The following is a 27,444-nucleotide window of genomic DNA, read 5'->3' as shown; positions in this document are numbered from 1 at the left end:
CACACAAGATGTATGTTGGGCTCTCTGCCCACAACAGGCATCAAGGGGAAAGCAGCCAAACACAGACAGCCCAGAAACCAGCTCAGGGAGTGGAACTAGACGGGGATGTAGACCACAGAGTCAGGTCATGGATGAAAAGCAGAATCGAACAAATTGGGTTTTCATGTAACAGGAGGTAAAACAACAAGCAAGAGTTTCATTTGGATTTGACTGTAAGGGACATCAACTGATATTCACATGGGAAAATGTTCTTGTTGCAACACAAAACTCACTGAAATTTCACTTTCAAGCAATAATATTCAGTTTGATTGTATTAGTGTCCTGCTTTTTGGACTTTTGGCTTTTTGGACAGTCCAGATTTTAACTGATAGCGAACACCTGAAACATCTGTTATGAGAAGTTTTTTTAATTCCAGAAATATAAATTTGTAGCTGCATAACTCTTTATCTGCGATATTTTTAAAATTTTGATTATCATGTCGATGACTGAGATATTGGAAATACATCAAGGAACAAATATAAAAATGCACAGATTGAATTTTTAAAAAATCTGAAAAAAACTATTTCTTTTTGTTGGAAAACATTTTAATTAAAATAAAATTAAGCCGATTATTCCATAAAAATTGCTCAATATATATGATATCTGTGTTTACTCTGTCCTTTCCAAAAAGTCCAGACAGCATGGGCCAGAGAGAGAGAGCCACCAGACCGACAGTCAGCATGGCGCGATGGAAGAAACTCACCACCTGGGGAAAGCAAAGTACAGTACATAAAAACTGAGACACACTTAGTAATTATGCGGCGCACTGACAGAGTATCAGCGCACTGAATTGCACGTGTAGCTCTAATTCTAAAATTAGAAGACATGAAAACCTACCAGCAGCTCAATCCCAAACGCTACCAGCACAAAGTAGCCGAAACATTTCCACAGTGGCAGCGAGGGAGCTGAGCGAATCAAATCTATGAGTGTATTAGACCTGAAATTGATAGTTAATGTGATTATTCGGCTGTGGTTAAAGGGGGGGGGGGGGGAAGAATGTACGGCTATCTTTTTTATCAGTGAACACAACACCACTTCAAATGGTTTAATTCACAAGTGAATGTAGCAGAAACAAAGTGTGCATGAGGGAAAATTAGAAACGCCACAGATATGACATACTGCTGAATGTATTTCTCTCTTCTGGTGTGATACTCACTCCTTTAGAACAGAGTACCACACAGGTACAGGCAGCAGGCAGTAAATGTAGTAAGTCATGGGGCTCTTTTGGATTAGCAGGAATATGGTGATCACCACAGCGACACACACACACAACCTCACCAGTGTGTGACTGGGATTCTGCGCACAAAAAAAGAAATGGCCCAAAAAACAAACAAAAAAAAAAGCAACTTAGCGAGTAGATCAAGTTTGACGAACCGGTTTTCATTCCATGCAAAGGAAGAAGGACTGCGCGGTTTGATCTGACCTGTTTGAGGAGGTCGGGGTGAAGGTTGAGGCTGGCGTGAGTCTTCAGTATGACTAGAACAACATAGGAAGTCCAGCCCATAAATCCCAGCACCACACTACACCCTAAGAAAAAACGGTCATAGGTGTGGTAGTAAACCAGGCCCTCCAGAGCGGTGGTTATCAGAGACTGGCAGAGGGAGATCTAGAACCAGACAGGAGGGGAAATCTGAGAAAAGACTGGTGTTCTGATTGAAGTAAAAACGTACAGGCTCTAAAATGTACTTCAACAACTAGTAAAATGCGACACAACATTCAACGGGTTCCTCCTTGACTGTGTTTTCACATGGTCCTGCTAACAGACGGACCAAACAGTCTAGTCTAATATTGAGTTACGTTATTAGACAAACCGCCACGGTCACGTGACCTCGTCGGCAGAGGTGAATATTACTTAAAGGCTATTCAACCGTTCCAACGTCAGAAAACAAAAATAAACTAAATAAACATTCATTTTGCTTCAAAGAGCAAATAATTTTCCACTGTCAAGCTGCAGAAGTCAAAATATGAAAGCGTTAAACACAAGGACGCAGTTCACGTCTCCAACCTGCGTCCTAAGACCCTAAAAATTAGTCGAAATCCACCCGAACTTTTGGAGTTATCTTGCTAACAGCCAGTTACCTCTTTGAATAAAGCAATGAGGCCTCAAACATGTGCGGAAAATAGAAGTCATTCTGCTCACGAGAGCTGCATTCAAACCAAAAGTAACAAACCCCAGTAAAAAGTACAGCTAATTCATAAACTGTGTGTCAATAAATGCTGAAGTCAAATACAGAAATTGAATTAAATTATTGAATTCAATGCCCACGTCAATTAGATCCTTGGTATCAACACTACAAAGCAAGCCTGAGTTGCACATCCACCTATTTTAATCTCTTTGATTACTTGGTTTCTATTTTGTATCCTAAAATAATTACACATCTTATTTGTATGTTCTTGTTTTCGTTTGTTCATTTTTGTCTTCCGCGGACCACAGACATCTTTGTTACCTTAGGAGCCCTCTCTGCGTTTCTTACCTCACCAGCGTAATTACTTTGTTTTAACTTTTCGTGAGGAAGACAATTATTCTATTTTCTGTCACTGTTTTTTTTTCCTTCCGTGTGCACACCAGCGAAATCTAAAATATATAAAAATCGAAGTCCTTGAGATCAATGTTAGAACCGCCAAACTTGAGCTTTAGCACAAAAGCAGCCAAATTAAGTGAAGCTAAATGTTTCCAGGGTGACTCACAGCATCCTCGTACTTCTCCAGCTGCATCAGTATTCTGGCTTTGTGGGTGAGCTCTGCTTGTTTTGACTCCGTCAGTTGTCTGACAAAAAACAGCAACAACAACAACAACAAAAAACAGTACACAAATGATTGGACTTAACTGTGATCTTGAGTCGGTTGACGAGGTAAAAATGTGCTTTGTTTCTCTTCACACTCACTAAAGCACAAAAGCTACAATAAAGATTGCATGACTTGTTGAATTTTTCATCAAGCGGCAGTAGAAAACCTTGTAATTTGATATATTTTCGGAACTTTTTTTCTCACGCCATTGTTTTCTGGTTCCTACTCTTAGAGAAAACAATGGGGCACAACATGATCTCTCGTTTAACACGTTTTCTCGGAAGTCAAAAGACGGTCCCAAAGATAAACGTGTAGATATTAATGACTAGCTGGATCATTGTACTTACTGGTACGGGGTAAATAGAAAGGGCAATGTTGTCTCCTTTTTCTGGGTCATTTTCACCTAGAATATTAAAATGAAATATTAAAGTACGGATAATTCAATAACCATCCATTTATTCTAGAGAATTAAAAAAAAAAACGTAAGAAAAAAGTGACTTGATATTTAAAACTGTAAATCTCAAGTTATTTAAATTAATAGCAGATGTAGTTTGACAGCAAAATATCAATGCTGTCAATGACTATATTAATTTTACATTTATCATGTTTAATAAATGTGTTTTTAGTTTGGTTATATTCAGATAGTATTCACCAGACCTTGAACTGCTCCAGTACTTGAACAGCGTTTGCGTACACGCTCTCTGCCTTGAACTGCTCACTGTTGTTGAGGTAGAGAAGCGGTAACACACCCTGGGGAGGCACAAATACACACCAACACGATTACAAATACACGTGATGTGATTTTTTTTGTTTGGGAGTATTTTCATGTGAGAACATTATTTGTTCTTTGTGTCTGAACTTACAACAGAATTGACAGGAAAGGGAACACCAATGAGAGAAGCCATGAGGGGCGCAATATCAGCCTGTAGAATACCACAAAGCAAAAACACTCATAGTTTACAGCACAGCCAATACAGTGAACATTGCTGGTCCTTTAACTTGTGTATTTTTGGTGTCATACACAACAAATGTAGCCCTGAGAATTGATGAATGTGACTTTAAAAAGTGCAAAGCGATCGGGCCGTACCTGATTGACGTCGACCCTTCTGAGATGTTCCAGGTTCCAATCTAGGCGAACGAAAAAATAGGATAAGAGCCAGTGAAACAATTTAAATTTAAACGCAATTTAAAGAAGATGTTAAACGTGCCTTATATACTGAAAATAGCCTTTAGTGGAAGCACATTTAGACCTGGGGTATGGGTGGATTTTCTTTTTGAGCCGATACCAAATGATACCAAGGCTAATATCCCGATACTGATGCTTTTAAAAGTCTTATTGAGTAGTTAAAAAGGCGAAGATTTGTAATTTGTTAAGTAAGAGTGGTAAAAGTGTTCAAAGGCATCCTTATGTTTTAGCTACATTATATTTTTTCTTTTTGTTTTTTAAAAAATAATCAGGCATAATTGATTGAATGCGATGAAAACAGCTCCTTCATAAAAAGAGTTGAAATCAGTCAATAATTTTAAGTGAGGATGAATTGTCAAAAGGTAACGTGAGTGTTAGAGGTATCGACATTTTTCAGGATCGATCAACCCATCCTCGGCTTCAGCTAAAGCTTCTTCATTGACAGATGTTTACAGCTGTGATCACAGTACATGAGTGTAGCACCTTGTAAGTACCCGTCCTTGTAAAGCTGAGGTTCAGTGACTTTCTGGGCATTAAGGACTCCAGCTCCCCACACCACTAACGGGGTGAGAGTCTCGGAGGGATGGCCGGCGCCGTGGGAACCTGAGCATAAACGTGCAAAAATGTCGAGTAAATTCACGAGTTCATCTTCTTTGTTCCTTTTTTATAAAAGGAGAGAAACGGTCTTACCCCAGTCGGTCATGCCATGATCGGAGGTAAACACGTAGGCCGTTCTGCCGTCATGGTCAAAGAAATCTTCGATGACAGACACCAGCTCGGATACTCCAGCGTCTACCAGCTCGATGTTGTCCAAGTATTCCCTGCACACAACACAAAGAGGAACACACACCCTCAAAAGTCTGACTAATTTTCAGATGCCATTTTTATATTTTCACATCAAGTTACTCAACACTGCTTTGAAATAATCTTTTTTTTAATTACTTACTATTTTATCTTGCCTTTGAAGTAGTTTTTGCACTGAATAAATATGAGGTGGATTATAATTGAATATAATGGGGGGGGGGGGGGGGACTCACTGAGACATGGGTCTGTGTGCGTGTCCGTTTGTGTCGATGCCCAGCAGATGCAGGAAGAAGACATTCTTGTCCTGGAGCACACTGGCCTTCAGGCTGGAGTTGGTCTTTGCTGACAGGAAAAATGACTGTTGCAGAGAGAAAAAGAAACATAATTGGATTAAATCAAGGAAAAATGACTGTTGATGAGAGAAAAAGAAACATACTTGGATTAATTCAAGGAAAAAAGAAGAGAAGAAATAGAAAACAAGAAAGATGATTAGAGATGCACGATAGCGGCATGCCGATATTGATATTCGTCCAGTTTTGCTCAAGTGTCTTCTTTCCTCTTCATCAATGATAAAAAAAACACAACATGTTAATGATTCATGGTCTTTTCCAAATGTTTTGGAAATAAAAAAATTCCAGTTCACAAAGTTTATGTATGTTTTTCCGTACAGAAAAAAAATGTGAAGATCATATAAACTTGTTTGAAACAGATGATGTTGACATCTGTGAATGTTAGTTTTGTGAGCCATAATCAGCTGTAAAATATCATATCAGAAAAAGAAAACCTTCAAGTTCAAGCACCCCTATTGTGAATTTGTAAAAGAACAAAACTTTTGAAAATGGAAAACCTACACATAATCCTAACAATTTCTTGACATACAAAACACAGATAACTGCTCAGAGGTCAGTAATGACTTCAAACTGTTTTCCACATCAGAACGTTGGTGGTTATTCAACTATCCTACTTTGACTTGAGTGAAGACCCAGCTGTCCAGCCTGGATGCATCTGTGGAGGCAAAGTCTTCCTCCTCTGCTGGATACGTGTGGGTGTACACATGATCTCCACTGGCACCTGAAAGTAAGTGTTTCAAAAAGAGCACAACTGTCATTCTCATCTGACTTCATTCGGTGACTCTGTCGTCTGATTTCAGGTGTGAACTGTTCGCGGGTGTGAGTGCATGTGTTTGTGTACCTTTGGCAAACATAGGCAGAATATCCGGGCTTCCCCAGCACCAGGTGTGTCTGCTTTCATTAAACACAGAGTCAAACTCAACAGGATTCTCCTTCCAACCTGAAACACACACACACACACACACACACACACACACACACACACACACACACACACACACACACACACACACACACACACACACACACACACTTATAAAGAAGAAGGCTCTTTTGGCTTGGGTTCACCCACATTAATGTACGCACCCATTTGTACCTTTAGCAACAGCACTGACATCCTCATAGAAGCCAGCGATGAGAGCGACATGACCAGGGCGAGACTCGGTGGGGACACGTGTGTGTGACACCCCCCATGTGCCACTCTGCTCTATGATAGTCCTGATATTGGAGAAACACACACAATTCTTATTCTGCAGATACACACATATAAAATACTCTGCGAAAGAAAAAAAATCCAGCTGTCCAAAAAAAATTGCATGAATACCTGACTAATTGACACATACACACACACTGTTTCTGTGTTTGTATCGGGTTCCAAACCTCAAGTATGGGGCCCTGGTGGATCTGTTGGGAAGCAAGGTGAAGAGGCTGTCTGCTCTGAGGCCATCGGCCACGATTAACACCAGCCTCGAGGCGGGGGGTGTCAGAGATGTGGCCTGTGGTGTCATACCATGGACTAGAGGAGAGGTGAAGTAGATGTCAAAGATGGACAGGAAGAACACCACATGGACCGTCAGACCCACCAGAAAAAAAGCGATCATCCTCATGTTGAGTGATGGGTGTCAACACCACACTGGGCCTGCAATTCAAGAAAGAGGGATTGTGTTGATAATTAACTGAATAATAGAAAAACAACAGATTGAAACTTTACAGTTTAAATTTGTGGTATAGAGGGTTTACTAAAAGAGATGGAGCTACAGAAATGTTACAGGAGAGAATAGACTGATTAAGCTGATGCACAGGCCATGTGACTGATCAAGGACAGGTGTAATCCTCCTGTCACGATATGTCTGCAAATGAGTGGAAGTGTGATTCTGTTGTAAAGGAAATAGCTGTCATCAAAGCTTATTAACAGCGTATGCGTCCTTAGCTCATACTTAAAGATCTTACCTGCACGAAACGTCAGCTGTACCCAGTCGTAGTAACGCGAGAGAATCATTTATCAATGAATGGAAGAGCACCTATTAAAATTTTCACTCATTTAGTTGTACACGTTGTTTGCCATGAACAAATATGTATATCCGTAGACCCTGACAGAGAACGGGGTTTTCATTGAAAATACCAAGCCGATCTTTAAGTCCTTGCTTTAAAAAAAACAACAACTGTCCCTCTTTCTAAGAAGATTAGTAAAGGAACTTCCTTGTTGTGACTTAACGTTTGCCCTGAGCAACAGAACTATGGGTAGTGTAGTCTTAAAGGCTAATTCAAGCAGATTTTCTTTTTGAAAAACGTGAACGCATTTTAAATGTTTTATTGATTAGAAAATAGTATTTGCACATATCATTACTCTGGTACTTATGCTACAGTGGATTTTCATTTGAAATCGGCGTTTTCATTATATTGTTATCTAATAATCACAGGGTCCACAACACGTTAGCTACTGAGGCTAGCAGCTGTCAAAGTGCCCTGCCCTGTTTTGCTGTCTGTATTGCCGGCACCCAATCATTCTCAAGTATCTCCCTAAGGAAGCGGACCTTTGGATGACGTGTTTAAAATACGACCAATCACGGCTTCGCAAACCCCCCCCCCCCCCCAAAGCCACCTACCATACGGCAGCTAGCTTAATTTTTAGTCAGGAAGCAGCAGGTCTCATTAGCTTAGCTTGCCTGAAAAAAAAAATCTTAATAGTGCAAACATGGCGTCAGTCAACCCATTTAATCTCAGTGATTCCGAGGAGGAGGTAGAACGGCGCCCGAATGAAACAGTTGACACAGAGCGAAGCCCGAGTGACGGAGCCCCAGGACCGCCGCCAGGCAATCCTTTCTCCCCTCCTGCAGAAACCGAGCCTCCGACACTCCTGCTGTCTAGCAACCGGACGAGCCCCAGCGGTGAGGGCATCTTGGTGTCGGCCGCAGCCACCCCCGCTATGGCAGGCAGCATCGACACACGGGTATCGGTGGATGTTATAGCTGCTCAGCTGTTACGTGACCAATACATCCTCACGGCCCTGGAGTTTCACACGGAACTATTGGAAGCAGGAAGGGAGCTTCCGAGGCTGAGGGATTATTTCTCCAACCCTGGCAACTTCGAGCGACAGAGCGGCACTCCGCCTGCCAAAGACCAAGGACTTGGACCTGGTGGACCACTGAGTAAGTAGCTAGCTGCATCGCGTGCTCGTCAGGAACGCTAGATGTCAATTTTCTCCGTGTTTAAAGGTGCGCTGTGCAAATGAACGCCTGTAGCTAGCCGGCTAGCGTTAGCTTAAGGAAGCATCTGCTATGAGGTATCAGCTTGCTGCACCTAACCTTCCTGTCTACCTGTCAGGGCCCACAGCCAACATGCATGTCGAATGGTTTGGTTGGGCCCGTTGACACACATTCATGAGCTTTACATCTGTGTAATTAATTATGCTGTAACCAGGAAGATATGTGACACGTTACTGGGAAAATGCTTCCTTCACTTTTCCTCTGGCCACAGGTAGCTGACAGTGCTGTATTAACATGAAAAAATTAAATGGATGACTTCATTTGATGGAAATTTAACATGTTGCTAAAGAAGATTTGAATATACATTATCTGTATTTTTGCTTGCCCATCAGTTGTTTATCACGTTCCACTGCTCCAGACAGACATGGGTGTATCTGTAGTACCCTCATTCAATTACTTCCTGCAGCACTGAGCTTTTCTAGCTGAAAAAAGCATAGATCCATAAAAGAGCTCACCGTGTAGATAATGATGACAGTCCTAAAAACCTTTGCACCAACTCAACAGTGGCGAAGCATTGGAACTTGTCAACGAAGGGAATACACATAGTGACTTCCTATTCCTATGAAGAAAGATGAACATTCTTTCCCGCTCCAAGGAGATGGTTTTACCCCCAACTAACAAAATGAGTTCAAGTGGTCTAAAAATGGCAAATTTGCTACTTACAAAGGTAGCTATAAAGGAAATAGCAGTGAAGGCTGTGTACAAATGAATTAAGAAAGCATGAATTGAAAGTAATGCATTAGACCGGCGATATAATCAGCCTGATGATTGGCACTTATAAAGGCAAATTATCTCTACGTTTTACAAATTGTTTTTTTTTTAACCTGCAGATGTTTAGTTTTTCCTCAAAAGCGTGCGCAATAATGCATGTCAATAATACAAACAAGACAAATAGCGCTGAACTAGGATATTTGTAAACAGTGACATTAAACTGTCATTTTTTAATGAAATTAAACATGTCATAACAACTAATTAATTTGGCATATCTATTCTTGAGTATGCTGTTTATAAATTATACCATCTGCTTTAGCTTCATATGCAGGATAGTAATACATAATACGATATGAAAAGAAATATCAGTGAACGCAACTGACATCAGAGATATGATGATCTTGCTTATAGCTGAGAGAAACTCCGTAGCTGAGGTAATACATGTCAATTAAATTGTTTAATTTTGTGTCTGTTAATGATTTAAGGATTGTAATGTATCCGATGAAGATAACAACAGTATTCTATACTATTCTATTCACATCACAGTGGGGCCATCAACCCCACTGTGATGTGAAACTTCTGCACCAGCTGCTGAAAAACACTTAGAGATTGTTCATTAGCTTAAATACGTATGATATTAGTGAGACAACGGATCGTCATGGTGGTTACTCAGCCATCCCATCTTGTTCTCCATGATTTAGCACAGTAGGTCTGAGCAATAACTTTATTTAGGCGGCTTTCGTGTAGCCGAGAGATTGGCAGCTGGCCTCAGACAACGGTAGTAGATTCCAGATGTCTGTGTGAAATGCCATTGTGTGCAATTAAAATTGTAGGTACGTTGACTCTTTCCACAGAAGTCATAGAAACCACAGCAGTGGTGAGTTGGGTTTGTATGTTACAGTGCTTGTATGATCAGTCATGAGGAGCTACAGAAATTTTGGATCATTGAATGAAGGTTTTATGATGGCGTCTTCTAAAAGCATGCCAGGACGTGACAGCTTCCCTGTTGTGAAACTGGCAGGACATTCACTGAGAAACAATATTCTCAGACTCATCAGCTATTGATGACATGAACGGTTCGTAAAACCCTGGAATTCCAGACAAAATTTGATACTCGATTTATTTTGTGCAGAAAGAGGGAAAAAAATGAAGCTGTTGATGGGGAATTGAAGAAGGAAAAACCAAGCCAAGGGCAATGTCAGTTTTCTTTCCACCATTATCTGGTTGCAGTGATCATGTGATCTTTGGAACTAACTTGTTCTGCGTATTTTAAGGAAATTAGTCTTTGGTTCCTGAGCAAAAAAAAAAAAAAGAGAGAGAGAGAGATGCCGTTAAATTTCAGTTGATAATGTAGGGAATATTGCTTGCATGTGTGGTCTGTGTTCGTCGGTTTTCCCAGTGAGAATATCAGCAACACATTCAGGATCTTGCCTTGGACTGTGTGATTCATAATTGTTGTATATTATAACCTTATAATATACAACCAGTAATCATCTTGAATTAAACCACCTCTAAGCTGAGCTGAAGAACCGGGAGTGTCACTGTTGATTATACTCTGATCAACACAACCACTCACGATCAGCTGTAAGCAGCTAATCACAGTCAGAATGTGTTACAAGCTGCGTCACATCTGCAGCTGTTTTCTCTCAGCTGGGTCACATGACACATCCAGCCTCCTGTCACATCTCGCTAATTATCAGTGAGGTTGCATAAATGATATTCGCATCGGCACTGTCAGGTTCGCTGGTGTGGCGAGCTCTTAGATGAGATTAACGGGTAATGATATTTAGAATTTTGCTGTGTGTTTGTACTTCGCTGCTACGTTTAACAAGCACTTGTGCTTTGCTGCACAGAAAGTGTCAGCGTAACTTTCAGGGTTTTAGTTTATTTTTTTTTAGTTGCGCTTACTTTTCATGTTCTAGTTCAATTTGATACTAACTGTTACATGCCAAGGACTATAAATATTTGAGGCAAATGTGCATCCATGTTTGTGTGGCTTTTATATTATGTGCCTCGTAGTTTAATCCTGTTTATAAAGCTGAGTGCTAAAGAGGTAATTGCCTTACCAACACAACTGTCCCATTGTGAGCTACACCTGCTGACATCCATCTTCTCTATGTGCTTCAGCTCTTGCAGCTCTTCCACCTATTTCTCTCTCTCACTCTCTCTCTCTCTCTTCCACTCTCTCTTTCTCTACTTGCCAGAGCAGAAAAAAAATGGTGTTGAAGATTCCTTTGTTTAGTACGCCATTGAAGGCTAATGAATTGAAGTGCTTTGTGAGATTATAGAGAATGGTTGTCCATAATCCAGGCAAGGTGCACACAAGGTCAGCCCGGAAGAGATACCGGTTATTTGTCATACACTCAACCAGCTGAAAACTACGCACGCTCCAGCGCAAGGTATTTTTTCCTCTCCATCCGCTGATTCAGAAAAGGGATCGCTTACAGCAAACACATCATCAGGAAGTACAGACTGTCAGTAAGTCAAGCGTTGTACTCAGGAGAAAGTGGCGGGGTTGATGTGAGTGGAGCAGACCAATGACACGCAACAGCTTTTGTAGAAATGCTGAGTGTAAAGTCACGTGACGGTTTGTGTGCTGCTGCGTGAGGTAGCTTGGTGGTGTATTTGAGTGTTTATCAAAAACTGCAAACTTGCAATCAGTGTACAGCTTGAATACATGTATGACAATTTGAAACAAAATGTTGCAGTTCTTTTATGTTGTCATACTTGTGTGTTGGACCATTGAATGTACAAAAGAATCAATTTGAACATGTCAAGGAAACTGGGTTGAAGGAATTGTGATGAGCTTCTTTTTTTTTTTTTTAATTCTTGGCACTTTATAGACTAAAGAATTGATCAGATGTGAAAATAAAAAGCAGATTAATCCATGATGACAGCAATCATTAGTTTCAGCCAAACCAAAGGGCGTCATCAATTTATGACACACTCAGTGCTGTACCATCAGTGTTGAGGGCTGAATTCTTCTTCAAAGTGTTTTCACAACTACAAATATGCACGTCTGATTCCCGATTTTGTTTGTTTCTAACCTTCATTGCTTTCACACTCACCGCTCTGAAGACTCGCTGAACACAGCAAGCAAACAACGTTGAGGCCGACTTAGTTGCACGCCACATTTGGTTTGACCTTCTTCTCTATCTTCCTATCACTCAACAAATAGGCCACTCTCATTGAAGTAGCGAAGGCGACCTCGGTCAGTGAAATGAAAGTGGGCCTTTTATCAGATGATCTGTTGTTTTTGAGCGAACAATAACTTTTAGCATTCCTGTCCTCAGATGTGAGGTTTGTTGTTGGAGGAATTAGCTTGGAAGTTCTTTCTTCAAGTCAGCAATGTTCACATTTTTGATGATTGATTTGTTTTTGACCCCACATGCAGTGAGTGAAATGTCTCTTGGCTTAAGCGGAAACCGTTTCCCCACCAAAAAATTCTTCAACTGAATTTCATAAAGTTCTATGTTGTGGAAAGTTGGCTTCGTGAGTCATCATTTGTCAACTTCGATTCAGGCCTCCAAGGCTGCTTGAGAATACTTGAATCCCTACCACCACAGTGGGATGACTGGGATGCAGCTGACCTTAACATCTGAACTCCTTTAAGAATATTTTTCTTCAGCAGTGGACACATGTTTATAGGCTGTTGTCTCACCGCTGTCTCTGTCTCCATGTCTGGTTCAGATCGAGCAGGCAGCATCAGCACCTTGGACTCTCTGGACTTCGCTCGTTACTCAGATGACGGCAACCGCGAGTCAGACGAACGGGTGGCAGGTAAGATGTGCTGAAACCTCTTCGGAAAGAGAGAAAAATGATAAGAATTAGATTGAGAGAAAGGGTGGTATTGAAGCGAGGAAAAGAAACAGCAGACAATTTCACCCATGGATGCAGTATTGATGGGACTACAACAACAACAAAAAAAAGTTCAAACCTGTATTGTGGTGTTACTGCAGTGACGATGAGCACAACTCAAACACATTTGGTGGCATGAAACTCATTTAACTTTACAGAACTCCTGCAGTGTCGTAAGTGTGCTTCTTCCTGGCAGTTCTCACTCTCTTGCGTCGGTTAGAAGTATTTTCAGCACAGGTGTTGTTCTTACACACACACGCACACACACGTTGCTCCGTTGTGACACACCAGTAGATGGTTTAAGCCAGCAGCACTGTTGGCGCCTCAGCATCCCAGACCAGCTGCTGAGTTACAAGTAACTTGTGGGGTTGCAGATGTTGCATGATGATTTTTGTTTTCCATGGCTCATAAATAGGTGCTTTATTTCATTAATTCAGCAGCTACTGCCATGCAGGGGCCATTAATAATATGTCAAGTTAATCTTGGTTTCAATATTATTTTAAGATTACTGTAGAGCTCTGCACGATATAGCTGAGAAACGTTTTAAAAAACTAGTCCCGATACCATTCTTTGGACTTCGAAGCTTAGTTGTTAATTACCTTTATATAATCGAAGCTTCAGCCAAATCAACATTTAGTAGAATTCAGATCTCACTAACTAGCAACCATTAGCCATAGAAACTTCTAGTAGGTCTGAGGGCTAGGCAGTGACTTCGGTTTTTCATGTGGTTAGCTGAACTCCTAGTGGATTTGTGATACGCCAGCCTCATTTGGCGAATCTGGCACTTGACTTTTTTGGGCTCATCTGTCCCGATGCTTGACTTTGTCAACATCTTACCTGTGTAGTGTTCTTGAAAGCCGAGTTGAGGAGGGGTCTTCACTTCAGTTGAGAGGTGCAACCCACGAAAACTATGAAGTTTCAGCTCTGTCTGAGAAGAAGTTATGGTTATTCATGCTTTGGATCATGTACACGATGAAAAAAAAACATCTGAACACCATCTAACACTGATTTGGGCGTCGGTTGCCATGGCAACAAATGAAGCTTGGAAGTCAGGAAGCATTCAGGTCAGCCCTAGAGGTCATTTAGCTCTGAAAACCCCAATCCTGCAGTCTAGGTTTTAAGGAATTTTTCACATTGTTAAGCGCTGGGCACATTTGTGCTTAATGTTTTTATTTTTCCTTTTGACAGTCGAAAGGAATCCCCACTAAACATGTGCAGCATTAGACTGCCTTCTTTATATCTGAAATGAACATGCCAGCTTTTAGGGAAATGTGCTTAATGTAAATGCTGTTGAGTTTTTGCTAACATCAAATGTGCCCGTATTTCTACAGCTGATTTGGTTGATGGCCAATATTATTTGATATTACATGATATTTAAATACTGAAAAAACATTTGGGAAAGCACACGAACGATCAACTTTCTGCATTGTTTCCTCATCATGAATGACAGATGACGAGCGAGAAGAAGATGCTTGAGGAAACTGGACCAAAATAGATATCGCCCGTCAGACCAATGTTGATATATTTAAAAAATTACGAGCGTCTGCTGATACTGATGACGTTTTGAAATGATCATGCATCCCTACTCATTGTCCATCATTTTAAGTGCCAGACAAGCAGATCAATACGCTTTGCTGCAGGCATTGTGGAGCCTTAAACACCGAAACAACTGACTGCTAGTTAGCTTAGCTGCAATCAATCAAATATCAATTCTGGAGGGGTTGTGTCACGCTCCAAATGATTGAGTAGGCTGCAGCAAAGATGTCCGCAGGGTGTCGACAGTTTGAAATATCTGACACTGCCAGAAGATGGAGATGAAAGCGCAGCTTGAAAAGAATTGTAAATATGATTAGTTTTTATTTTGTTTGTCCGCTATGAAAGAGTAGCATCAGGTCGTACGTCTCTTATCGTTGATGTTGTGAGGGTGCAGCTGAAACCATGCAGCAGAGATTTTGGTTCCTCGCTTTCATCTACAAAGTGCGCTTCTTTTTAAAAATGAATGTTACTCACACATTGCCCACTCTCCCAAAATTGGCACCCCCTCCCCTTCCTCCTTCCTGTTTCCTCTCTTCACCCACTCTCTCACCCCACCCCACACCCCGACCCTCCAAACCTGTCCTTCCTGCCCCCAGCTGTCTGACTCTGGGTTTTCTGGCTGACGTTGATCAAACCCCAGTGAGCAATACTGGACAAGTCACTCCATCCAGATTAGCTTTTTTGCTTTTAATATTTTTTTAAATTTTATTATTGTCCTTTCCCCCCGTTGTTGAATTTTATTTTCCATTCTCTTGCATTTGCATCCTGCACACTCTGGATCTGCAAGTGAGGATAAAGACAGTGGCTTTAGATGAGGCACTGTATACCATTGTTAGGCTTTTAAATTGTGTAATAACAGCACTCGTTGAACCACAATAGTGAGAATACACAAATACGCAGGATCAGATCCGTCTGCAGATCCTCAGTGCACAGCCATGCAACATAGTTTGCTTCATCGCTTCTTAATTTTTGTTTTTTTTTAATCTTGTGTGTTCTTTTGTTTCCCTCTTTATTAAGTGTTAGTCTAGGCTTAAATTATTCACCGTGAACAAATTTCATCTCAATTTCAGCTTCTCCTGATTGTTTAAAACATCAGAAAGAGATTTCTCTGGGAAAACAGTCACTTATTTATGCCTGACTTTGACTTTGTGACATTATTTGTAGTTTGATGGCCCAGAACCTGAGCGTTGGCTGTCTTTTGAGTGGCTTGAAACCATTTAATAACTTGTTAGTAAATCAAAAATCCTTGGTCAGACAGCTTTTAGATGATCAAGTAGCTTTGATAGATTTTCTCACCCCAGCTAAACTGCATTTGTTATGCTGAAAGAAACGATTGAGGTTACCTTTATTTAAGTGTTGAAGTTGGTCACATCAGTGCTACCAATGGGCAGGAAAGCCTACGATGTGCCTCATCCAGCTGGCTTTACCATGATCCTCTGCTGCATGTGTCCTTCAGACCCATTGATTTGCATGCATCCCTGTTTTATTTATGACTCTTATGAACTTTTCTGTGATTATTTTGTATTTCATGCCCATTTTTGTTTTTATTTGTTTGTTCCCGTCTTCGTTTGGATGCATTTCCTCTCTGTGTGTATGCGTGCGTGTGTGTGTCTGTGTGTGTTGTCACTTTCTGTCCAGTGCTGGAGTTTGAGCTACGGAAAGCAAAGGAGACCATTCAGGCTCTGCGCGCCAACTTGACTCAGGCAGCAGGTGTGGCGTACTTTTGACTTCTTCTCCACCTGAACCCTCTTCTTTCTTTTTCTTTTTACAGCTATCTCTCCTATTTTTTCTTTTTTTTTTTCCTTCCTCTAAGAGAAATCCTCTTGATGAATAACACTCAGCATCATTTCCTACTCGTCTAATATCTTCTCCGTTTTCTCAGAGAGCGAAGTGCCCTCTCAGGAGAGAAAAAACTTCAAATCGAGTCCTGAAATTCAGGTGGGAACTTTTTTTTTTTTTTAAAGTGTTGATTTGTGAGATATTCTCCCCTGGTAAAAATTAAAGGAGAAATAAAACGTGCCTCTTTTAAAACCCTGCGAGTCTTCGTGGATCTTTTTATAGTTTCCTTTTCCTCTCAACCGCAGGAGCCTATACGTCCGCTGGAGAAAAGAGCCTTAAACTTCCTCGTGAATGAATATTTATTAAAAAACGAATACAAACTCTCATCCATCACCTTCTCTGATGAAAACGATGATCAGGTAAAGATTTTCTGGTTGACATTTAGTCAGAAGGGAGTGGTTTAATCATTTGCGAGAAGAAAAAAAAAGAGTCTCAGACTAGTTTGTATAAATATACTGGTCCAAGAGCAGAGACAGAGTCATAAATAAAAGCTATCCTATTCTGTGAGGATTCCCCCTCTTCTGCTGCAACTCACATATGTCATTTTATCGGTTTTCAGGACTTTGAGTTGTGGGATGATGTTGGCCTCAACATCCCCAAACCTCCTGACCTCTTACAGCTGTACCGGAACTGTGGCACCCCCCTTCCTTCACCCAGGGACATGGTTGATGTGGCTGTGGCAGCAGATTTTGGTGACCTTCCAGGAAACTGCACTGCTCAGGAGCCCCCAAAAAAGCCTGACCTCTTACAACAGGTGTGTTTACATGTGTATGAGCTGAAACCAGGTGTGTTTTGCCTTTCTCAAGTACTCAGACTCCAGACATTTTTTTTTTTTAAACACTTCATCGCCTCTTCATGACTCCAGAATATAGATAGTCAACCATGTATATTTAGCTTGAGGTTAATGGCGCCCCATTGCCACAGACTACAAACAAGAGCAAACTGTAAAGAGGCAGATCGACAAACTCTCAGGCGCATCGTCTGGCATAATCTACGTCCAAACAATTCCATTTGAACTAAAAACAAACTACCACCCTCCCAATTCTACACTCATGTTCGGTCGCACTGAGCGTGATCAGCTGGCGCATCCAGTTGAACCGACTCGCTCACATGATTGCACTGCAGCCTGAAGGGGTTACAGGCAGTTTGGTTTTAGCTCAAATCAAAACATCAGTGGTTAAGAGCTTGATAAAAAAGATGTGGACCCACCTCCCTTTTTTTGCTGTTGTCTGTAGTTTGTAACCATGGTGCACCATTGGTTCAAATATACATCTTGAGCACTCATGTAGTTTTATTTTGATGCAATCATGCCTGGTATTTTACTGCATTATTTTTCAAACATTTACTTGCCAGTTGGCGCTATGACTTCCATTATTTACAAGCCAAATGGAAAATCAAATCGAATTTTGTGTGTGCTGGGTAAAGTGGCTGTCTAGCAACCAAAGGGTCACTAGTTCAATCCTCACCTCCACCAATAACTGCGCCAAAGTATCCTTGAGCGAGATACTCAACCCCTGTTTTCTCCCGATGAATTGGCCTTGCGAGCTGTCTCCACCGTCTGCGCGTGTGTGCTTGTGAATGAGGCAACATTGTAAAGCTTTTTAAGATCTGCTAAGGTAGAAAAGCACTACAAAAATAACGGTACATTTACTATTTAATTGTGGACCCTGGCTGATCCACATTGTTCTTTGGACTCAGATTTGTGTGATTTTAAAGTTGGCCGACACAAACAGAGAGGTCCACTGCTGCGACACATCACAGTAGAGTGATGGTGGCAGTCCACAAAACCACAATGATGGGGATGGAAAAACTTCTATATTCATATTATTCTCAAAAAAAGATTGTTGGACCACATGCAAAGTGGCTGCTTGTTTTGTCTGTATGAATGTTTTTTTTCTCCTCTATAGCAACAGACCGAAGTCGTCCAAGAGTTGGAGTACCAGATCAGCCTGCTCAACGATGACAAGCAGAGCCTAGCAGAGCAAATCAAGAAACTGCAGAGGTGGGTGAACCCGTGAATATGGATGACTTGGTGTGACACGGTTGTGCTGCATGTTTTATTAATCGTATGAGAACTGTTAGTAATACCCACAGCCTGGTATGGTTTCCTCTATTTATGCAGCAGGTCTGTGCTGTTTTGCAAAAGTAAAACGCATCCTTGAAAAAAAATCCTCTTCAGCACTGGAGTTCATTTTAATATCATAACTGTAACCAGAAGAGGTCATGAGGTGGCACATGTATGGAAATTTCTCCCAGTGGAAACCGCTGAGCTCGGGCATTAGACTTTTCCTTCCATATCGCCTCCTTCATTCCTACCAATAATTTAGACCAATTTGTTCTACTAAATCCAGATTTGTTTACTTCAAGAAATCTTCTGGGTTTTCTGACAAGCTCTCTCTCTTCCTACCCCACAGTGAGATTCAGACATTGAAGCAGGCCGTCTCCTCCCCACCTCCAACAACTCTGGACCTGAGCTCTCAGAATAAATCCAACCCTTCATCCTCCTCCACCACCAACTCTTCCTCTGACCCACTCTCTGTGGTACATTTTAATCTTTGTATCTCAAATCTAGTGATTTAAATCAGACCAGAGTCGACCAGTAAACTCTGTAATTCAGTTACGGAGTGCTTGCATATTCACCTTGTGGTTCCATTAACAAGATCTAGTCTTAACTTTCAGCCCCCTATGGATAACGGACAATATCTGGACATCCGAGGCGTTTCAGAGCCTGAAACCGACACTCACCCACCCTCTACTCAGAAGACGTCAGAGCCTCACCCACAATCCCACAACAAGCTTAAGAGTCGGCCTCCTGTTCAGTTCGACCAACCAAACCGGTGAGTGGATATTGCCACATTTAGGAAACGGAGCGAGGAATTTGAATCGAAATTACCTTTTGTATATTTCCATTAGGATTGTCCTGCTGCATTCATGTCAGTTTCATAATTCAACCACTAGATGGAGATGTTGATCAGTCTGTGTTCCTTCTTTAAATGAGCTGCAATGTGCGTGGCATGGTTAAGTATTCTGCTCCCTGGAGGAATAATGTACAGAATGTTAGGGGTCATGCTGAAGTCACCCAGAACACATGGTGGGGAGATTTAGAATCCCCTTGGAGTTGAACTTATGGCAGTTGATCATTAATAAACATTTACCACGTTTCTACCGCGTTGTAGTTCATTTATGGAATCAAACCATCCGTGGAGAACAGGTGCCACTGTCTCATTTTTATTACATCTCCACGACTGTGATATAGCTGGTATGTAAAGTTCGTCCTGTGTACGCCCTCTGCCTCCACAGATGGCGCTAGCACCTCTCACTCATTAATGCTATTCTGTCAGACATAGCGCTGAAAGTCCTGGAATTAATGGTTTTGATAGTCAGGACTCTTATGTTCTGCGCCCACTGCTGCTCCCATGGGTGTTGGACAAGCCTGTTTATCACCTTTGAGTTTGACCAATGTCTGTTAAAGGGCTTTATATTATATTAGGCCTACAAGGTCCACATCCCAGAGGACCCCCCTGTGGCCCTGCTCAGCTTCTGATTGGTTAGCACTGGTTTCCTTTAGAATTGTGGCAAGAGATGGATCAGTGTGAGATACACCAGTACGGGAATCATGGTTCCAATTAATTTCTTCAAATTTGAGACTAAGGTCGAAAGTCACATCACGGTGACTTCACACTCTTTTTTTTCTTTTTCTTTTTTTTTTTGGCCATAACTCAAGAATATACATAGTGATTAATATCTATTATAATTTGACGTGATGGTATTTTCTGTCCAAAAGTTCAGCTTTAAATTGCCGGGTTTTATTTGGAGGCATGGAACATCTACCAGCCTTGACATGGGAGAGTGACAGCACTAAGCTCTCTGGCACAGTAGCCCGGTCTGATCCTAGGCTTTCCGTGGTCAAAGAAATCTCGTGGGTTCTTGTAGAGCGCAGACTGACTGCTGTTACTGTTTTTGGTCTGGTTATTTGTGCTTTAACAGGAAGTTATCCCCAGCCTTCCAGCAAGCCCTGCTGTCCTTCTGCAGAATGTGCTCTGACAGCCGCCTTGGAGCAGAGGTCAGCCCACTCACTTTCATATACACAGTGCATTGATGACAACATGACCACATAGCCGTACCTTTACCTTTTTTTTTTCCCCCCCAGGTGTCTCGTATAGCAGACAGCGAGGAGAGTGTGATGCTGATGCTGGGCCGCTGCCTTCCTCACATCGTCCCTAATGTCCTTCTTGCTAAACGAGAGGTAAAACATGTCCATCCCTCTCCTGCTCCTGTTCTTTTGCCCTTTTCATTATCGCCATCATCACGGGCTTCTACTCCTACTTTTGTAATAGATACACACACAGCAGCAAAGCTAAGCAGGGGAAAAAAATCTTACTTGGAGCCCCCTTAACCAAGTAAAGTATAATTAAATCTTGTGTCATGTGTTGTCAGTTCACTGCCAGATTCCAAATACTACAAATGTCTTAAATGCCCTACCGCATCTTCAGTCAGAATATTTCTTAATAGCTTTGTTGAACTAGATTAACATGTTGAAACTGATTTGACTGTCGGCGGTTCACCATCTGTTGTTGTGAGAAAGATTTAGTCGTGTTGTCTTTGAAGGAACACACACAACACCCTGTTCTTAGTTTGTGCCTCAAGACATTCTCAAAATTCAACTTGACGGCAGTGTAGTGTTAGACGAAGTACACAGGCTCCCAGAAGTCTCTGTATTGGAGCGATAAGTTTTTGAGTGGTTTATTCTAATTACAATAATGGTTGAAATTAATGCACTAATGCTACAATTACTACCTTAATCCCAGATGCTTTTTGCAGATTCAACTGCCAGTGCTAACAAGTTTGCTAACACAATGGCGCCCACGAGAGTAAAAAAACAGACTTTTGCAACCCTGCAGCAACCCGGCTGACTTGTGTCTATCTATTGCCTGGAAATGTCACCGTCTTTCATGCTGTCGTTCTTTTTAAGATGGACATCGTTGTCATCTCTCCTTTGCTATTTTGTCCCCCCCACCCCCACCCCACCCCCACCCCTCTCTCACGTTTGCTGGGCCTTTTGCCTTCACTGGTTTTTATTTTTTTTTTCTCTTTTCGTCTCACTCATTCTCTCACTCTCGTGCATGCCTCTCTTCTAGAGAATGGTTGCGCATCTTTGTCAGGTGAGTCTTTCACACAACTCATCTGCATGGTTCCGTCATGGCCTCAAAACCAAAAAAAAAGAAAAAAGAAAATATACTGATGCCCAAATCCTGCTGGTTACAACTGCTGTCACTGAGGTGCTGACTTGCCAGGTTTATACACAGCCTTAACCTATCTGAAAAGTTCTCATGGCTTAAGCATCTATAGTTAAATCTAGATTAATTCCTCACCAAACATGGACTGGCATGCAACAAACACCTAAGATATGCAGTTTTAGCCGTTGGGTGGGTTATGTACTGTATGTCTCTTCAACCCAGTGTACCCTTAAACTATCCTTTTCTTATGTGGTTCCCCATCTATCTCACTCGCTGCAGCGCTAAGCTCTGCCTAAATGGTGTGTAAATAATCTGATTTTCTTTTCTTTTTTTTTTTTTCTTTTTTTTTGCAACATATTCATAACTAGCGGCGTGCTGCGTTTTATGATGAACACAGAATAACCATGGTTTTATGTCGTGCTGCACGATTCGTTGAATGGCATTGTAAGCCTGTGTAAATATTTAACTGAAAAAAACAGTCATTATTTTTACTGCACAAAGGTGGAAAAAAATATCTCTGTTGTTTTGTTATTGCTTTATATTTAATATCGTAAAATATTGCTTTTTATACCAAAAACAGAACCGCTGGTGTTTTATTTTTGTATCTTTTTTTTAAAACGCTAGTTGAAGTTTGTATGCTTTGACCATCAACATAATCAGTAATTTGTGTGCATTTTTCTTGGTAAGTACCCTGATAATTGTACACTGATAGTACCATTTTGTATTTCGTAGCAATCACGTTTACCGCAGAAGGAAATTTTCATGAAACCGTGCAGCACAAGGTTGAAGTTCCTGGTATGAGGAGAGGTTCCACCCAGCTACATGTAACCAGCTCTCTTGCTTCTTCGGGATTTGATTGTTTGATTCACTTTTTCTGACGGGCGAATTGATAATAGAGGCAATGACAGGATATAATTTCTTGTGCGCTGACATGCTGAACCACCTGGACAGCTGCGCTCTCAAAATCCATCTGTCCTCATGCAGTTTGTGTTGTATGTGTCCATGTAAATACTGTGCATGTACTTTTGCACCCAGTGATGAAACTTGATAAGAGGTAGGTCTTGTTGGAGGGGTTCCCTGTTGGGCTGCTTTGCATATCGCCACGGTGATGTTGTTTCAATCAACCACCGACAGTTATGGAAAATTTAATCTCCTTGCAAAATCAAGAAAAACAAACTGAAGGGCGATCATGGCCAAAAAAAAAAAAATTGAAGTACAACAGAACAGGGAGGCCTTGGGGTGCTACTTGAGATATGTGGACTTTGTACTGTGTCTGTTAGATAGATTAGCCGCACGCACACACACACACGCACACACACGCACACACAGCTGGTCACATATCCACCATGCAACTTGAAGCTCAGAGACACACCTTCAGTTGTTTGATTGTGACACAGAGTTGAGAACAAAAGGTGTTTGAAACAGTGGAGTGATGAAACTCTGCCTGCCACCTGGCTACACTATCAGATGCTGTAAATCATTAGACATTATGTTTTTCCTTTATTGGCTGCACTGTAGTTCCACATGAAGTGCATTCTTTGTCTTAATTATTGTCAATATGCAGACAAGCTCATGTGGCTTTTCAAGACGTAGTAAAGAAACCCTAATAACGGACTTCCCTTTTTTTCTACTGGTCAGCTAATCTTTAAGAAACAACTCCAAACTGATATTGCTGGTATCTCTCAGGGCTGTTCAGTCTCCTTCCCTCGTGAATAATTTTGCTGCAAATGAATTTTCAGTTCGAGTAAATTAGACAAAACTTTCAGAGCTTCTACCGAAATATTTGATTAAATCTCAGATCCTGGAATGGAACAAATCTGTTTTACACTTCTAATTTGGGAGAGGCGAAACAAGTTCAAATAGTTCCAATAGTCTGGGGAGAATGTTTATCGAAGGATTAAATTGCAAATAGAATATAATGTATTTAATAACACACAAAATGAGATCAGACATATTTTCTTTCTGTATTCAGACATAACGTTGGAACTAAACACAGTTTCAATTATTTCACCGTTTTAGACCCGAGGCAGTGTGTGCATCCTTCCTCAAAGACTTAATGCCACATCCACGTAATTTTAAGTGTTTATTGAATCTTTCCAAAAAAAACAAAAACCAGTCCAGTCATTTTAAAAGGAAGCCAAAGGTCTGAGCTGTTGTTGTTTTCATCAGGTTTCTATCTTCTACAGAAGATGAGAAATAAGGGTTTTATTGGATATTCATTTAGCTTTTAGGCAGGTTTTTCAAAAATACCAATGGTTATGGAGGCGTTCAGGTCTACATAGATGCAGACGTGTTTACACATCAGTAGAGAAACTTACAGGATCTCTCTTCTTTGAGGTGAAGTGTCAGACAACGTTTAACACCATGAGTACAGGAACTCTATCTGCCTGCAATTTTTATCCGGTGCTGGTCAGGCGTTTAACCTCACATGAGACACTCAAGCATTCATCCAGAAAAAGCACAGGGTCAACTTGGACTCTTGCTTTTCAAAGCGTGCTTCTTTTCCTTCATTTTTATGAATTAATGGTGTTTTATCAGACCAGTTGAGTCTCCAAATCTGTCTCCTATGAATATACACGATATTTTCAAAGGCCACGTCAGAGGATTATTGAATGTGACAGTTAAATTGAACTGAACTCATTAATTTGCAGTTTCTTGCTGCTTTTTTGATGCTTGAGCTGATTTCGTCCCCATGATGAACTAGCCATGTAACCACTTAAAATGCTCCTCTGATGCTTAAATAACCATTTTTTTCCTTCATTTTTAGAAGATAAGCCAACATGGCGCTTCTTTCCGAGGGTTGGGCCAGTGACTCATGGCTGCCTATCTTTACCCCAAGTCTCTCCGTCAGGGGTTTTGCTCCTTCTTTCAGGCCTTGGCAGAAACATATCATATCTTCCTGGAAAAAAAAATTGGCTTTCTTTAAGAAAAAAAAACAACAACATATTTTTAACTCTGTATGCACTCTCTAATTTGGGTGTGTGTGGCGAGAATGTAGGACTGACCACAATTTGGCCATGGAAGTCCTGTATGAAAGGCAGCTGAGCGCTCTCTCTCTCTCTCTCTCTCCCTTCTGGCTGGAAGGTCCATGAACTGTGTCTGAACTCATGCATAGAGCTGTGTTTTTTTTAAGGGGGACTACTGCTTTAGGTATGTGTTTGTCTGCCTATATGCAGCTGTACCCAAGTGTTTGACTGTGTGCGCATGTAACAAATGAGTCAGGGTGCAACACCAAACAAGGCCCTGAAGGTAAGCATTTCCCCCTCTGGCTGTCCGTGGTTACCTACTGTGTTTCTTTCTTCCAGTTGATTCTCTCCTTTCCTATTTCCCCTCATCTGCTGTCTCCCCGACTCCACGGGCCTGCTTGACTGCTACCCACTGCCCCCGTGTGTTGTAACCTCACACTCCTTCTTTCTGCTGAGTCACCTAAACTGATTCCAGGTCTTTCCGTCTCTGTCCTTGTTCTGCTTCAGGAGCTGATTCCTCTCATCCTGTGTACCGCCTGCCTTCACCCAGAGCCTAAAGAGAGAGACCAGCTCCTCCACATCCTCTTTAACCTCATCAAGAGACCGGACGATGAGCAAAGGTGGGTGTGGGCATTTATTATTGATTTGTCATGTTAATATTTGGAATTCATCCATAAATTTAGAAGACAAGGCGAAAAAATTTGAGTTTATTCAGCAGACTATGCTCGTTTGTGTGCGTGCGTGTGTGTGTGTGTGTGCGTGTGTGTGTGTCTTCCACAGACAAATGATCTTGACAGGGTGTGTTGCGTTTGCGAGGCACGTGGGTCCAACGCGTGTTGAGGCTGAACTTCTTCCTCAGTGCTGGGAACAGGTAGAGTACATACACTGCAAGTGGCCTGGTGAATATAAGCACACACACACACACACACACACACACACACACACCTTGTCCAGAGTATCATCCTGACAGACCTTAATGATTGGAGGACTTCAAGATTTTTAAATAGATTCAAATTCTAATTTGTGGATTTTTTCACTGAGTAGTATTTATATTTATATTTATATCTCTTATATTTTAATTTTTGAATCCAGTTGAAGGTTAAAAAGCAACATCTGTTGAAGGAATTTGATGTTTTGGAAATCGGTGAAATAAGATCTTATTTGTATCCAGTTTTCTTCTTTTCTGAGGCCTAATATTAGAAAGCCTCTTGCTTTTTGGAGCGTACCATTCAGCTGTTATCTTTGCCACATGGATCTGAAAGTCACTGTTATTCCTTCCATCCCTGAGGCACGTGTAGTCAGGGATTTTGCTTTTCTCTCTCTTTTTTTCTCTTGCCACCTGTGTCACCTCATGCAACCCATTTATGATAAACCAAATCCGCTGCCATGGCAACACCAGCTGCCAGCAGCACTTTTGGAGGCTGAGAATCTTCCCCAGAAAGACAAATAGCGGTTTCCACAGGGTCAGCATGTTGATGATATTTGAGTTGTTTCCATTCCACGGTGGCTGCCCTCCCGTCTGCTTCTCTCTCTACTTCTGTTCCTTTTTATTTTCCTAATGTTGTTCTCTTCCTCTGCAGATTAACCACAAATATCCAGAGAGGAGACTGTTGGTGGCAGAGTCTTGTGGAGCCTTAGCACCGTACCTGCCTGTAAGTTGTTGTAGAATTTAAAAAGAAAATAAAGGTTTTAATCGTATAGTTTGAAAAATACTAATAAAATGGATATCTTTCATACTGTCCCTGCAGAAGGAAATTCGTAGTTCGCTAGTGTTGTCCATGTTGCAGCAGATGCTCGCTGAAGATAAAGCTGACATGGTCCGAGAGGCTGTGGTCAAGAGTCTGGGTATTATTATGGGTTACATAGATGATGCTGACAAGTACTCCCAGGTATGGTAGAAGGAAAAAGTGTTCCCTAATAAGAACCATTTTAAATGTCATTGTTGCTGCAGTGTGTGTGTGTGTCTGTCTGTGTGTGTGTGTCAGGGTTTCGAGCTGATGCTGCTGTCACTTGCTGACCCTTCGGAGCGGGTGGTCAGTGCAGTCCATCAGGTCTTCATCCCTGCCTTTGCTGCCTGGACCACAGAACTGGGCACCCTGCACACCACCCTCATTCCTTCCCTCTTGGCACGGATAGAGAAGCTGCTTATGGTCAGTGATTCATACTCAGTGAGTAGCGCCACTTTCGCCACCATTCTACCCTCCATACATCCTTGTCTTTCTCCAGCAAGGAGAGCACGGTCTGGATGAACACAAGCTCCACGTGTTCCTGTCGGCGCTACAGTCTCTTATCCCGCCTCTGTTCGCCGTGGTGCTGCAGAACGCACCCTTCACCAGCCGAGCCAAACTCCACGGAGATATACCTGCAATAGAAGGTAGGACAATTCCACACACAGGGGAGAATGACAGTTTCCACATGAGCAGCATTTCCCCTTCTGATCCTGTCCCTGTCCCCGCAGTGACCCGCTTCCCCAGACCAGCTTCGCCCCTCCAGGATGTAGCAACTGTCATCGGCAGTAGGGAGATGCTGAGTGCCCTGTTGCTCCTCTACGATCACCAGCTGGAGCATGAAGGGACCACTGGTTGGGAAAGCTTGCTATGGGTGGTCAACCAACTGTGAGAGCATACTTAGATACAGATATAGTGAAAAGTGTGTGCAAACACACTTAAACAGATTTCTCTGTGTTTATTCTCTCACTCTCTCTCTCTGTCCAGCCTTCCTCAGCTCATAGAGATCGTGGGACGCATCAACGTGACCTCATCCACATGCGTCCATGAGTTCTCTCGCTTCTTTTGGAGATTCTGTCGCACCTTTGGCAAAATCTTCACCAATACAAAGGTAAACATCATAGTTTTTCACCATCGG

At 41.7% G+C, this 27,444-nt stretch overlaps 2 protein-coding genes across 9 annotated transcripts in view; one reads left to right on the top strand and one right to left on the bottom strand.

The window, feature by feature from the left end:
• Window positions 1-7,686, bottom strand: part of pign (phosphatidylinositol glycan anchor biosynthesis, class N) — a 13,939-nt gene extending 6,253 nt beyond the window's left edge. For 2 of the 3 annotated variants that reach the window (XM_086191631.1, XM_086191632.1), the window contains exons 1-18: window positions 7,117-7,686; window positions 6,547-6,805; window positions 6,263-6,384; window positions 6,008-6,106; window positions 5,781-5,887; window positions 5,050-5,174; window positions 4,703-4,833; window positions 4,496-4,615; window positions 3,914-3,954; window positions 3,690-3,749; window positions 3,484-3,576; window positions 3,174-3,229; window positions 2,728-2,806; window positions 1,463-1,645; window positions 1,196-1,335; window positions 877-976; window positions 653-745; window positions 4-95 (exon numbers count right to left, since the gene is read on the bottom strand). In XM_086191631.1, the coding sequence (XP_086047757.1) occupies window positions 4-95; window positions 653-745; window positions 877-976; window positions 1,196-1,335; window positions 1,463-1,645; window positions 2,728-2,806; window positions 3,174-3,229; window positions 3,484-3,576; window positions 3,690-3,749; window positions 3,914-3,954; window positions 4,496-4,615; window positions 4,703-4,833; window positions 5,050-5,174; window positions 5,781-5,887; window positions 6,008-6,106; window positions 6,263-6,384; window positions 6,547-6,773 (1,868 nt within the window). In that variant the 5' untranslated portion in view covers window positions 6,774-6,805; window positions 7,117-7,686. Of the gene's footprint in view, window positions 1-3; window positions 97-652; window positions 746-874; window positions 977-1,195; window positions 1,336-1,462; window positions 1,646-2,727; window positions 2,807-3,173; window positions 3,230-3,483; window positions 3,577-3,689; window positions 3,750-3,913; window positions 3,955-4,495; window positions 4,616-4,702; window positions 4,834-5,049; window positions 5,175-5,780; window positions 5,888-6,007; window positions 6,107-6,262; window positions 6,385-6,546; window positions 6,806-7,116 lie in introns of all 3 variants that reach the window. The other variant, XM_086191633.1, reaches the window with a different exon arrangement.
• An 81-nt stretch (window positions 7,687-7,767) lies between these two features.
• relch (RAB11 binding and LisH domain, coiled-coil and HEAT repeat containing) overlaps window positions 7,768-27,444 on the top strand; it is a 33,969-nt gene continuing 14,292 nt past the window's right edge. For 2 of the 6 annotated variants that reach the window (XM_086191289.1, XM_086191288.1), the window contains exons 1-20: window positions 7,768-8,315; window positions 12,834-12,923; window positions 16,176-16,247; window positions 16,420-16,475; window positions 16,622-16,735; window positions 16,936-17,130; window positions 18,284-18,378; window positions 18,791-18,917; window positions 19,056-19,213; window positions 20,364-20,439; window positions 20,527-20,622; window positions 21,515-21,538; window positions 25,087-25,199; window positions 25,360-25,450; window positions 26,160-26,231; window positions 26,328-26,468; window positions 26,565-26,729; window positions 26,806-26,953; window positions 27,038-27,194; window positions 27,294-27,417. In XM_086191289.1, the coding sequence (XP_086047415.1) occupies window positions 7,862-8,315; window positions 12,834-12,923; window positions 16,176-16,247; window positions 16,420-16,475; window positions 16,622-16,735; window positions 16,936-17,130; window positions 18,284-18,378; window positions 18,791-18,917; window positions 19,056-19,213; window positions 20,364-20,439; window positions 20,527-20,622; window positions 21,515-21,538; window positions 25,087-25,199; window positions 25,360-25,450; window positions 26,160-26,231; window positions 26,328-26,468; window positions 26,565-26,729; window positions 26,806-26,953; window positions 27,038-27,194; window positions 27,294-27,417 (2,568 nt within the window). In that variant the 5' untranslated portion in view covers window positions 7,768-7,861. The remainder of the gene's footprint in view (window positions 8,316-12,833; window positions 12,924-16,175; window positions 16,248-16,419; window positions 16,476-16,621; window positions 16,736-16,935; window positions 17,131-18,283; window positions 18,379-18,790; window positions 18,918-19,055; window positions 19,214-20,363; window positions 20,440-20,526; window positions 20,623-21,514; window positions 21,539-25,086; window positions 25,200-25,359; window positions 25,451-26,159; window positions 26,232-26,327; window positions 26,469-26,564; window positions 26,730-26,805; window positions 26,954-27,037; window positions 27,195-27,293; window positions 27,418-27,444) is intronic. The other 4 variants (XM_086191292.1, XM_086191291.1, XM_086191293.1 and 1 more) reach the window with 3 other exon arrangements.

Source organism: Aulostomus chinensis, chromosome 21 (assembly GCF_037954235.1).
Source record: "Aulostomus chinensis isolate RoL2024-O1b breed Wild chromosome 21, RoL_Achi_v1.0, whole genome shotgun sequence".
Lineage (NCBI taxonomy): Eukaryota > Metazoa > Chordata > Actinopteri > Syngnathiformes > Aulostomidae > Aulostomus > Aulostomus chinensis.
This window is presented reverse-complemented; position numbering and strand designations above follow the sequence as displayed.